The sequence below is a fragment of the Acomys minous genome, assembly GCF_964271855.1.
Source record: "Acomys minous genome assembly, chromosome: 16".
NCBI lineage: Eukaryota > Metazoa > Chordata > Mammalia > Rodentia > Muridae > Acomys > Acomys minous.
This window is the reverse complement of record NC_140498.1, coordinates 13,994,580-14,006,678: the sequence shown is the minus strand read 5'-3', so window position 1 is coordinate 14,006,678 and position 12,099 is coordinate 13,994,580. Positions and strand designations below refer to the sequence as shown.

Genomic DNA, 12,099 nt, shown 5'->3' with positions numbered 1-12,099 from the left:
TCAGGCTGTTGGAGTGCTGCAGTGGCACCACATAAACCTGCCTTCCAGCCAGGCACTCTGCAGAGTAGGGGGGCACACTGACCACCCTTCCCCCTGGGTTCTGTTTTCCACTTCCTGGATGGATAGCTCAAACTCCAGCTCAGCCCTGCTTAAAGTCTGCCAGGCACCTGCCTCTTTTCCCTAACCAGCAGCCATGACTCCACACAAGTGTTAGTGGCCTCCCTAGGGTTGGGCAGTGAACGTCCATTTCTCATCTGTATCTCTTTCAGGTATCTAACATCTTTGGCCATCTGTCCTGAGTCAGGTCTGTCTGGCCTTTGACATGAGCTAGCCCTAGTGGTGAATGCCACCTCTCCCCTGTAAGCCCAGCTGTCACCCGTGTGGCCGTATACGAGGTGCCTGTGCCCACCATGACTACAGCTCGCTGCCATCATTTAGTTCTGGGTCAGATGCAGCGTGTCTGCTTGTCTCAGAATTCCAGAATCTAAGACAAGGGGAGTGGAGAGTTCAAAACCAGACCAGGCTTCATCATCGAGATCCTGTCTCCAAAGACAGAAAGAGTCAGCTCACTGTTTCGGCAACGAGATTCACAGGTTTCTAGGGCACTTGCCTCTTGAATGATGTGTAGAGGTTCTTAGGGCCCTGAGGGGGGCAGTGTGCTCCCTCTAGCGACGCATCTGCCTCCAGAACAGCGGGTCTTAAGGCACAGGCCTGCTGCTGTAACTGAGGCATGAGAAAGGCAGTCCTGCAGAAGGTAGAGGGGGCTAGCCTTGGCAAGCAGGCCCTGTGTTCTGTGTACTGAGGCCCTCCGCTTCCACCTGGTCTAGCCTTTGCTGCACAGGCACCCCGTGTCACTCTTCCCTAGCTGTCTCTGGGATCTATCAGAGTCCCATGCAGAGTCTCCCTGGTGTGTCACCATGCCTCCCTAGGCTCAGAAGGTGACTTTCTGCTTGGCTCAAGCGCAAAGACTAGTTTTCACAAGTTTAAGCACTTGGAGGGGAATCCAGGGAAACACATGACACCACCAGGGTGTGACACTTGAAAAGCAAATGGGGATTGACTTCATAAAGTTTTATTGGTGCCTGGCCACGCCCCCTCATGTACGTCGGCCCTGGCTGTTCTGCCTGGTGGCTGTCTGCTCTGTGGAACTCAGACCTCCATCAGAAAACATTTGTCCAGCCCCGCCGTGCTATCTGGTCCTAAAGGCAACCTTTGCAGGCAGGGTGAGAATAGCTGATTCCGTTTCAGAGGGAAAGTCAGATTCACCTCAAGCTAGAAGTCAAGCCCGCCCAGCGACCAGTGTGTCTTGAGTGCTGGGGGGCGTTGGGATGAACTGGGGCTTTCCTTCTGAACCCTATAGGCTTGTGCTCCTGCATTCTGAGTGGAGTCTGCATAGCAGGAATATGGGATTTTTTTTTCACCAGATTGTAATCTTCCAGTCTCCAAATCATCCTGCCCGGGGGGCTGCCTCTGCCTTCAGGTGCCATTGGTTGATGTTTGGTAGTTGATTGTCCGTCCCGAGGCTTCAGTAGGAAAAGTCTCAAACCTCTGAGGACTGTTAGAAATCCCATGCCCTAGTGGGATTAGACCTTCTAGGTACAAAGTATTCTTATCATGGACTAGCCTGGGCTCCTCAGCAAGCACCTCTCATTCCAGAACCTGAAGCGGGTGGCAGAGGTCTGGATGGATGAGTACGCGGAGTACATCTACCAGCGCAGACCCGAGTACCGCCACCTCTCAGCCGGGGATGTCGTGGCCCAGAAGAAGCTCCGAGGCTCCCTCAACTGTAAGAGCTTCAGGTGGTTTATGACCAAAATTGCCTGGGACCTGCCCAAGTTCTACCCACCTGTGGAGCCCCCGGCTGCAGCATGGGGGGAGGTAAGTGTGGATGGAGGGACTAGGCCCAGAGACCTAGAGAAGGAGGGAAAGCCCAAATGTCACAGTCCTTTCTTCTTCTTCTTCTTCTTCTTCTTCTTCTTCTTCTTCTTCTTCTTCTTCTTCTCCTCTCTCTCTCTCTCTCTCTCTCTCTCTCTCTCTCTCTTTCTCTCTCTCTCTCTCTCTCTGACCCTGTCCTGTTGGGGTTGGGTTTTGTTTTGTGCTATTGAGTGTTCTGAGTTTCCTTTTATTTATTTATTTTTTATTTATTTATTTATTTATTTATTTTTGGTTTTTGTTGGTGGTGGTAGTGGTTTTTGTTTTTGTTTTTTCAAGACAGGGTCTCTCTGTGTAGCCTTGGCTGTCCTGGACTCACTCTATAGACCAGGCTGGCCTGGAACTCACAGCGGATCTGCCTATCTCTACCTCCCGAGTACTGGGATTAAAGGCGTGCGCCACCACGCCCGGCAAGTGTTCTGAGTCATCATCCATCTCTCATTTTGACTATGAGATACTGCTGGGTTTGGTTTGGGTTTTTGTTGGTTGGTTTTTTTTTTTTTTAAGATTTATTTATTTATTATTATGTATACAGTGTTCTGCCTACATGTACACCTGCATGCCAAAGAGGACATTATTTCACATTATAGATGGCTGTGGGCCACCATGTGGTTGCAAGGAATTGAACGCAGGACCTCCTCTGGGAAAGCAGTCAGTGCTCTTAACCTCTGCGCTATCTCTCCAGCCCCTTACTTTGGTTTTCATTGCCCTTTGGCTTGCGATGCTGGGGACAGGAACCCAGGAGCTTGCACCTTTTAAGCCATGCTCTTGGGAGAGCCGTGTGCACAGCACACCATGCCGTTGGAAATGCAGACTCAGAATATAGAGATCAGGTTCAGGACAGCCAAGTTAATGTCCTCATCTCCCCCTCCCCCCTACTCTTCCCCCTCCCCCTCCTGTGGGCTACTTACCAGGACCCCGGAAGCCCTTTTAAAACTGTTCCCAGCACTCGGGAGGCAGAGGCAGGCAGATCGCTGTGAGTTCGAGGCTAGCCTGGTCTACAAAGGGAGTACAGGACAGCCAAGGCTACATAGAGAAACTGTCTTGAAAAACCAAAAAAAAAAAAAAAAAAAAAAAAAAAAAACCAAACCAAAACAAAACTCAGCTGTTGCTACCTTGCCCCTTGGTGAGTGTGCTGTAAGCAGCCAGGAGCTTCCACCTGATCTCCAGCCTTCCCAGCTGAGGTCTGAGCTAGGGCCACTTCTGTTCTTTGGAGTGGATTGGGAAGAACTCCCCTTCCTTGTGCCATTCCCCGGCCCTAAAGGATAATTCTAGATGGATGGCAAAGATCTCCAATCCAAATAGTTTCCAAGACACTGTCTGTGGACAACCACCCCCTCAGGCCCCTGGAATGGAGTCAGATTGGATCCTAGAGCTGTTAGATTGAATGCTTTCGGTGTGAGGCCCGAGAAGGATTTTGGCCTCCCGGCTTCTCCTTCCTTCAAGAGGATCTCCCAGCAGCCTGGGGCAAGCTCCTCACGGGCAGTTCAAAGTTCAGCCTGTCTTGCATTTCTGCCCTAAGTCTCCCCATCACCCAGCAGGACCCAGTGGACACCTCGAGGTGCCTCAGCGGCTGGTCCTTCTCTTTTATCCTCAGATTCGCAGTGTGGGCACAGGGCTGTGCATTGACACGAAGCACGGCACTTTGGGCTCCCCTCTGAGGCTCGAGACCTGCGTTCGGGGCCGTGGGGAGGCTGCCTGGAATAGCATGCAGGTAAGGGCCACTTGAAGGGACTCCCAGGTCCCAAGACAGTTGTCAATCAAAGGGGGAGGGAATTCTCATATAAATGACAGGTCCACTGCCCAACTGGACTGTCTGACGAACTCTTGCCGTCGTGCAATAGGCAACTTTTGATTCATTTAGTGTGTGTGTGTGTGTGTTTTGCTCTGGTTTCTGTTACTATAACTCAGTGCCACGTTCTGAATACTTTATAAAGAATGGAAGTTTATTTAGCTTGAGGTGCTCATGGTTCTGCAGATCCAAGAGTGTGACAGCAGCCTCTGGCTGGGTTTATCAAGGACCTTTCTGCAGGGTAATAACTGATAGAAGGCACTGCCTTAGAAAAGCACCATGTGCTGCCTGTTCCATGGCTGTCTTCCTCTGCTTAGAAAAATCACTAACCAGGCCTGGCTGGTGAGATGGCTTAGCCAATAAAGGTGCTTGCTGCCTTGCAATGCAAAAATCCTGAGTTCCTTCCCCCAGAACTCTGACTAGAAGGTGAGAACCAGATGCCCAGAGTCCGGCCCTGACCAACATGTTCCTGCAATGGCACATGCAAAATACACACACACACACACACACACACACACACACACACACACAAATGCTAAGAAAAAAAATAGTTTTTAATCTGGCTGTCATGGAACTTGCTACATAGACCAGGTTTTAGCCTTGAGCTCACAAAGATTCCCTTACCTATGCCTCCTGAGTAACAAAACTAAAGGTGTGCGCCACATCCGTATAAATGTCAACAAACAAACAAAAAAACCCTGGATGGGCTGGTCACGGTGGCACACACCTGTAATTACTCCCAGCACCCTGGAGGCTGCCAGCCTGTTCTCTGTGAGACCTTGTCTCAATAAATAAGCAACAGCAGGTCTCTCTTTGGTATGTTGGCCTAGATTCCTTTGAGGAGAGCTGGGTTATAGAGTGGATTTGTCACTTCTGAAGCCCCTCCACACTGATTTTCACAAGGGCTGTGCTAACTTGCCCTCTCTCTGGAGGCAGCAGAGTTCCTTGCTGGCTTCCGTTATTTTTTTGTTCTTGTTGATGAAGAATGCAAATGCAGTAAAAGCAAGCCTTGCATAGTGGTGCACACCTTTAATCTCAGCCCTTGGGAGGCAGGAGCAGATGGATCTCTGTGAGTTCGAGGCCAGCCTGGCCTATAGAGAGACTTCCAGGACAACCAGGGCTACACAGAGAAACCGTTGGCGGGGGGGGGGGGGGGGGAAGACACATGGAGCCCTGTTGAGCACAGCACCCAGGGAGTCCTACTGAGTACCACACCCTGCAAACCCTGATGATGGAAAACCAGAGGCCCAATAAATGAAGGGTGGCACCTCCTTCCTGGATGACCCCACTGTCCTTTCCAAGCTGCTATGTAAATTCAGCACAATTCCAGCCTTCTAGAAGGTTCTCATTATGTAGCCCCAGCAGGCCAAAGACTTGCACACAGTGTTTTGGCTTTTTGAAAAGATTTATTTATTATGTATACAGTGTTCTGCCTGCATGTACACCTGCACTCCTGGACAGGGCACCAGATCTCATTATAGATGGCTGTGAGCCACCATGTGGTTGCTGGGAATTGAACTCAGGACCTTCAGAAGAGCAGCCAGTGCTCTTAACCTCTGAGCCATCTCTGCAGCCCCTCACACAAGTGTTCTTAGTAGCTTGCTTTTTAAGCCAAAATCTGGAGACAGCCCAGACGTCAGGAACAGGCACAGGAGAGGGAGACGGGACACTAGCATCAGGGAGCAAGCTGTTGATAAATGTGCTGGCGCCCAGAGCATTCACGAGATTAAGATGGAAAGAAAGAAAGGCAGGCAGACAAGGAGGAAGACCTACTATGACGCTAGAAGTTGCAACTGGGTCTCTAGTAAGAGAAAGCAGAACGCTGGGGACCTGGGGACACTGTGAGGGGGTGGGAGGGAGATGGGGCCAGGAGCACCCTGGAGAGGATGGCTTGTAATCTCGACTGTGAGGGTGGTTTTTAGGCAGTCTAGACGCTTGCGCACTTTCAGTGTGGACAGGGCATCTACGGCTGGTTAGTCCTCAGTGAAGCTGTGGAAAGGTGCAAAGCTTCAGAGGTTGGGAGGGATTCAGGAAGTCCACTGGGTGTCTGGTGACACCAAAGTCCTGGAGAGGACTTCCTCTCATTAGAGTGGAGCGCGTGTGTGTGTGTGTGTGTGTGTGTGTGTGTGTGTGTGTGTGTTGCACTTGTGAGCGCAGTAGGAGTAACAACACTGATAGCATTAGCTGGGAGTTGATAGCTTTTAAAGCTGAGCGGCTAGGGGCTAGAAAGATGGCTCAGCAGTTAACTTGCAGAAGATCCAGGTTCGATTGGCTCAGCAGTTAAGAGAATGCTGTTCTTGCAGAAGATCCAGGTTCGGTTCCCAGCAGCCACACTAAGTGGCTCACAACCCTTTGTAACTCTAATTTCAGAGCATTTAGCGCCCTCTTCTGGTCTTTGTAGGCACTGTACTCATACATATAATAAAGTCATCTTTTTAAAGTTAAGGCTAGCTTATTAGAGCAGGAGATAGGAGTCAAACTCTTTTTCAGACCCCCGAGTTTAATTTCTTCATTTAAAACAAAACAGAAGCCCAACATTTCAGTGTACGCTTGCAGCCTGGTGTTCAGGGGTGCAGAAACAGAAGTCCACAGAGTTCAGAGCCAGCCTGGGCTACAGAGGAAAAGCCTGCTTCAACCATGGTGAGAGAGAGAGAGAGAGCCAAGCAAGCCAGGCATTGTGGCACATGGCTATAATTTTAGCACTTGGGAGCTGGAGGCAGGAAGGTCGGGAGTTCGAGATTATCCCTGACTCCCTAACAAGTTTGAGGTCATCACACCGTAGACTCCATCTCAAAAAACAAAAAACGTGGTGTACAAAGAGGGGGCAAGCTCGGTGTTTGCTGCGCCTCTGGCAGTGTCCCTGTGTATGCAGGTCTTCTCCTTCACCTGGAGGGAGGACATCCGGCCTGGAGACCCTCAGCACACCAAGAAGTTCTGCTTTGACGCCGTCTCCCACACCAGCCCAGTCACCCTCTACGACTGCCACAGCATGAAGGGCAACCAGCTGTGGAAGTACCGCAAGGTGGCGTGGGGGAGTGGGGAGTGGGGGACCTGACCGCCTACTTGCTAGTTTAAGGGTTGTGGTGCCTCCTGCATCTCCCTGCGGAGTCTGGCTCTGCCATTCGTCCAGCCCTGAGAGGGAAAGCAGAAGCCCAGATTCTTGTATTTAAAGATATAGCCAAGCCGGGGTGTGGTGGTTTAAGTCTTAAATCCCAGCACTCAGGAGGCAGAGGCAGGCAGATCTCAGGGAGATGGAGGCCACGCTTGTCTACATAGCGAGTTCCAAGTCAGCCAGCAGGGACCCAGTGTGGTTAGAAGCAGCCAGAGTTGAAGGTCCCACTTTGACGTAGCAGTCATCGCAAGGCAATAGGAGTGGCTGGGCCACGTGTAGCCAAGGGCAGGACCAGCCAGCAGAGTGTGAGCGCCCAGCAAACCAACTCCTTGCTTTCCTGTTGCTGTCACGGCTGACAACTTCCATGCTTTTGTAGGACAAGACCCTGTACCACCCTGTGAGCGGCAGCTGCATGGACTGCAGTGAAAGTGACCACAGGGTCTTCATGAATGCCTGCAACCCCGCCTCCCTCACGCAGCAGTGGCTCTTTGAACATACCAACTCGACGGTCTTAGAGAATTTCAACAGAAACTGAGTCCTCAAACCTCCTCCCGTCAAGGCCCTCAGGTCGCTATGGAGCTCACAAGTCTTCCTCCTGTGCGAGAAGAGGCATCTGTGGGCACCAAGGTGCTGGCCTAAATAGCTTGGGGACAGAGGGTTCTTGAAGCAATTGTGTGGTTGGGGCCAGGAGGAGAACGGACCGTACAAATGGCTTCAACAAGAAGGCAGAGCCTGCTTACCTCATAGCAGAGCTCAGTGGCCTGTCAATACAGCCCCTAAGTGTTAGGAATACCTGGCCAGCCTCAGGCAAGAAAATTAGTTCTGAGGTTGCCCAGCCCTCAGCTTGCCTGCCCTCAGACATGATGGTGCCCTAGAAAGAAAGGTGGTATTAGCCTTGGGGCAGCTTTTAAGCCTATGTGCCAGCTGCTGGCAAGGCAGTCTGCATATGTGGGGGGGCTGGGGTACGGGGTGCTGCCAGTACTGCCCAGCATCTGTGTTGGCCAAGGGACCAGAGGCCCCACTGGGACCTCAGAGTGTTCCATTCCCTAGCACTGGCCAACATCCAGGCAAGGGGCCTCTTACTCTGCAGCCGGGTGTAAAGGATGTCTCCAGGGTCTCTCTGGGGATTTCAGGTTCCGTTCTGTCGTCAGGGGGTTATTTCAACTGGCTAAGTACACCTCCAGGCCAAACAGCTGCCAGCCAATGGTTCCAAAGCCCTTTCTCTGTGTCTCTCTCCTTGGCAGCTCCTTGCCTCTGAGAGGAATGGGGTGCTGTGAGGTGCTCACCTCTAGAATCCCCTGGGGGCAACATCCCGCCCCCCCAGATAATGACCATTGTGGTTCTAACCTCACAGAACCCTGGAGTTTCTGAAAAGTGCCGAGGTGCAGTCACAAGCAAAGATGAGCCATGGGATGTGTGAGCCATACACTGTAAGCCCATGTGTGACCCCTAGGGATGGAGACAGTAGGGGACCGATGCCTGACCATCATAGCTGCAGCCCTGTTAGTGGGGAGGACCTCATGAGTTACTGTCCTGTGATATGACCAGACTCATCTTAGCCCTATGTCTGAGTCCCGGGGGGGGGGGGGTTCTCAAACAAGGACTCACGCTCCAAAGATTTGGTCACTAACCAGTGAAGTAACTGAGGCATGGTCCTGGGACAGAGCTCTGCCTCTGAGATGCTGGGACTAGGTTGGCCAGGTGGCTGGTGTAGAGCTGCCTTCACGCAGCCCCTGTGCTTCACAACTCACTTGTGGATTCCTAGTGTCCTTTTTCTCCGCACCCCCCCCCCCACCGCAGTGTCCTTTATCCCCACCCCCCACCCCCCACCCTGAGTCTCCTTTTCCATCTGAACATTCTACCTTACAAGTGGCCGGCTAGGAAGGAGTTAAAATGAGGGTAGGGTGGGTGTCTGGAATCCAGTGGGTTGCCTGTTGCAGCCAAGGGGAGTTGAGTCCTCAGAGAGGGATAACGGCCTCATTATAATAAAAACTGTGCCTTTTTTTACAAAGAAAAAAAAAATGCAACTGAGCAGCCAGTTCCCTAAACTTGAACCACTTCCTAGTGCCTTGCTAGACAGACAGACAGACAGACAGACGGCGGGTGGAAGAGAGGTGACTTAGAGCAGGAGGTGCTAGGCTTGGAGCAGACCCTGAGACACAGAGGCCCACCCCAGCAGAGGCAACTGCCTATGGTGGAGGAGCCCTCCCTGGGACAGGATGGCTCTAGGAGCCTGCAAGTTCTAGGACCTGGCTCCCCTGGGGGTAGCGGGGGATGCCGACCTCACATGTGCTCTGCCTGTCCCTCGCTGTCAGGGCTGAGATGACCAGCTGGATTTCCAGGTGGCTAAGGCAGATGCGGCCACAAGCCACCTCTAGCCTCGCTTTGTCCCATTCTCATCTGGCTCATCTCTTCCTGTGGCCGCTTCCTCTAAGCTCAGTGTTTGCGGCTGCTGAACTCTGATCTTAGGGCATAAGAGTTGAAGTGTTGTCACAGGCAGGACCGGGTTGGCTTGGTGGCTTAGCCGCAGATGCTCAATTCCCACCTCGTTTTGGCTTCAGGTGTGGAAACCCTTGTCTCAAAGGGTCAGATTCCGTACAGGGCAGAACAAACCTGTGGACTCGCCACATGCCAAGCCACAGGCCCAGGTGGCTGGCCTCTTTTCCTCCAAAGCTTTATTCAGAGGCAGAGGTCGCCAAACAAGGTGTGGTTAGAAGGGCAGCCTGCCCCATCACACCACCCCCACGCCTCAGTGATTCCGGAAACATTTTTGGAACTTGGAATGCAGGGTGCCCTTGCTATGAGGCTAAGGCCTTTGTGTGGCAAGCTGTCTTACCCTCCCTTTCCTGCCCACTGCTTTAAAAGCATCAGAGGAGAGGTCTTCAGTTGAGGCAGTGGGCTACATAGGGAGTTTCTAAAGTCAGCGTCATGACTCCTCTGCAGTCCTTCCTGCGCGTAGCTGAGAAGCACAGATTCCTAGCTTCAGCGGTCCCTAGCTCTTAGGGATTAGGCGATTTGCATTCAGTGCTCAGGAGGTGGTGCGCTTGTGGTTTTCAAAAGACTGACTGTGTAAAAGGGACAAAGAGCGCAGTTCCGCCCTTGACTCCCCCGTCACTTGCCACTGATGCTTTCTACGACAAATCTGACTCAGGCTTTTGGTTCAAGGTTTTGCTGCTGAGCCAGGGCCCTGCTGCCACCATTGGGTGAGAGTGGTATCTCTGTCCCAGGTCTCAGGATCTTAACACGGGTCCGCTCTGCCCTGTGACTGGAAGGCTGGGGTCCCCAGGGGCTACAGGCAGGGAAGCTGGGCAGTGAGACAGGGAGGCCATGGGGAAAGCTCAAGACCAGCCACCTCTCCTGCGTGGAGGAGTGGGCTTTGTGAACGATGGCTTACCATGTTCAGTTGTGACTGTGATTGTTCAATAAACCTCCAGACTTTCTCTAAAGCCGTGTCTGGCGTGTCTCTTGTCACCTGCCTTTCAGTCGATGTCCTCAGAGCACTGGGCCAGTGTCCAGGATGTCACGCAGGGTGCTGAACCAAGTTGAAAGCAAACCAAAACAAGGATGATTGTAGGTGCCAAGGGCTGAGGATAGCTAACCAGGGTGTCATAGGAACTGGGGTGAAACTATCAGATGACACCCCTTCAGAGCTGAAAGACCAAACTAAGGAGAGGGTAGCCCCTGCAAAGCCCATGAGATGGAAAGTGTCTCGGCTGTGGAGGAGCATTGCGTGACCTCCATGTTGAATGTCTCCTGATTTAGACCAGAAAGGAGGGCGGTCCAGAGGGCAATGCCAGGAACAAGCTGAGCTCACCCATTAACCATAAATGACCTGTTTACCTAAGTGTTTCTGGGCTATTTAGCATCTGTAGAACCGTGACTAAAGCATCCTCTATGAGATCTTGTGCAACCTTGACTGGGCCCCTCAGTTCACAGGGAAAATAGCCAGTGTCTCAGTGTGCTGTCCTAGAGGAACCCTGAGCAGAAGCTGGCCCTGGTGTTGTTGCTCAGGAACCACCAGAGGGCAGTATGGACCACAGCTTGGAGAAGGACAAGTACCAGGAATAAGGAAGGACTCTGGCCCCAAAAGCAGGTGCAAGGACTTAGAATGACAGTATTCTTAAGGGTACTCACTCGGAGCTGGAGATGCTCAGTAGTTGAGAGCACATGTTGCTCATGCAGAGGACTCAGGCTTGACTCCCAGCACCCACATCCTGCCTCACAACCATGCTTAACTCCAGTTACAGGGCGTCTGATACTCTGATGTCTGATCTCCACTGTGACCAAGCATGCATGGTGCACATGTATAAATACAGGCAAAAAACACTAGGAGAATAAAACAAATCCTGTTTTTTAAAGGTTTTTTAAGGGGCTGAAGAGATGGTTGGCTGGTTTAGAGCACCTGCCACTCTTGCAGAGAGCCTGGATTACCAGCATTATGGTCACAACTGTTTTATAAGCCCAGTTCCAGGGGATCCAATGCCCTCTTCTGGCCTCCACAGGTACCGGGCATGTACATGGTGCACAGATATGTATGTGGGCAAAACGCTTACTCATCCACACGAATAACTGATAATAAATATTTTATAAAGTTTGTTTTTGTTTGTTTTCAAGACAGGGTTTTCTCTGTGTACCCTTGACTGTCCTGAACTTGCTTTGTAGCCCAGGCTGGCCTTGAACTCACAGTGATCCACCTGCCTCTCCCTCCCAAGTGCTGGAAACAAAAGCATGCACCACTACTCCCAGCTTGATTTAAAAAAAAAAAAAAAAAGGTACTCAGAGAAACTGTGACCCAGTGGTGAAGGACAGAGAAGTATCAAGTGCCTACTGTATGCGGGGGCACTTGGCTAGAAATTAAAAGATTGTGCAAGCAAGAACCAAGGTAAATGGCTTATAGAATCTGCACTCCCATATAACCCTTACTTAGCCTCACAATTCAACTGCCTGGCTTTACCATAGGTTGGTTCATTTGCTTGCTTGCCAAAAATGAGTATATATATGCAGAGATTTAGACTTACAGGAGTGTGTGCACTACCACCAGATTTGGATCGCCTGAAAGAATAACAATCAGTCTTAACCAATGATCCAGCTCTCCAGCCCCCGAGGTACTGTTTTTAAAAGCCCTTTGAACCTATTGTCCTCCCCAGCCTCTCAGAACAAGTCCATGAAATCAATATGATTTAAATACTAGCTTTTCATTCAGTTTCAAGTAGCCCAGACTGGTACAGCATGCCTCAGGGATGCTGAGGCAGGAAGATTATGA

General features: G+C 51.4%; 1 protein-coding gene across 2 annotated transcripts in view; it reads left to right on the top strand.

Annotated features, from left to right (window-relative positions):
* Positions 1-10,282, top strand: part of GALNT10 (polypeptide N-acetylgalactosaminyltransferase 10) — a 139,488-nt gene extending 129,206 nt beyond the window's left edge. For both annotated transcript variants that reach the window (XM_084761156.1, XM_084761157.1), the window contains exons 9-12: positions 1,657-1,878; positions 3,530-3,646; positions 6,597-6,746; positions 7,213-10,282. In XM_084761156.1, coding sequence (XP_084617282.1) covers positions 1,657-1,878; positions 3,530-3,646; positions 6,597-6,746; positions 7,213-7,371 — 648 coding nt within the window. In that variant the 3' untranslated portion in view covers positions 7,372-10,282. The remainder of the gene's footprint in view (positions 1-1,656; positions 1,879-3,529; positions 3,647-6,596; positions 6,747-7,212) is intronic.
* The last annotated feature ends 1,817 nt before the right edge of the window (positions 10,283-12,099 follow it).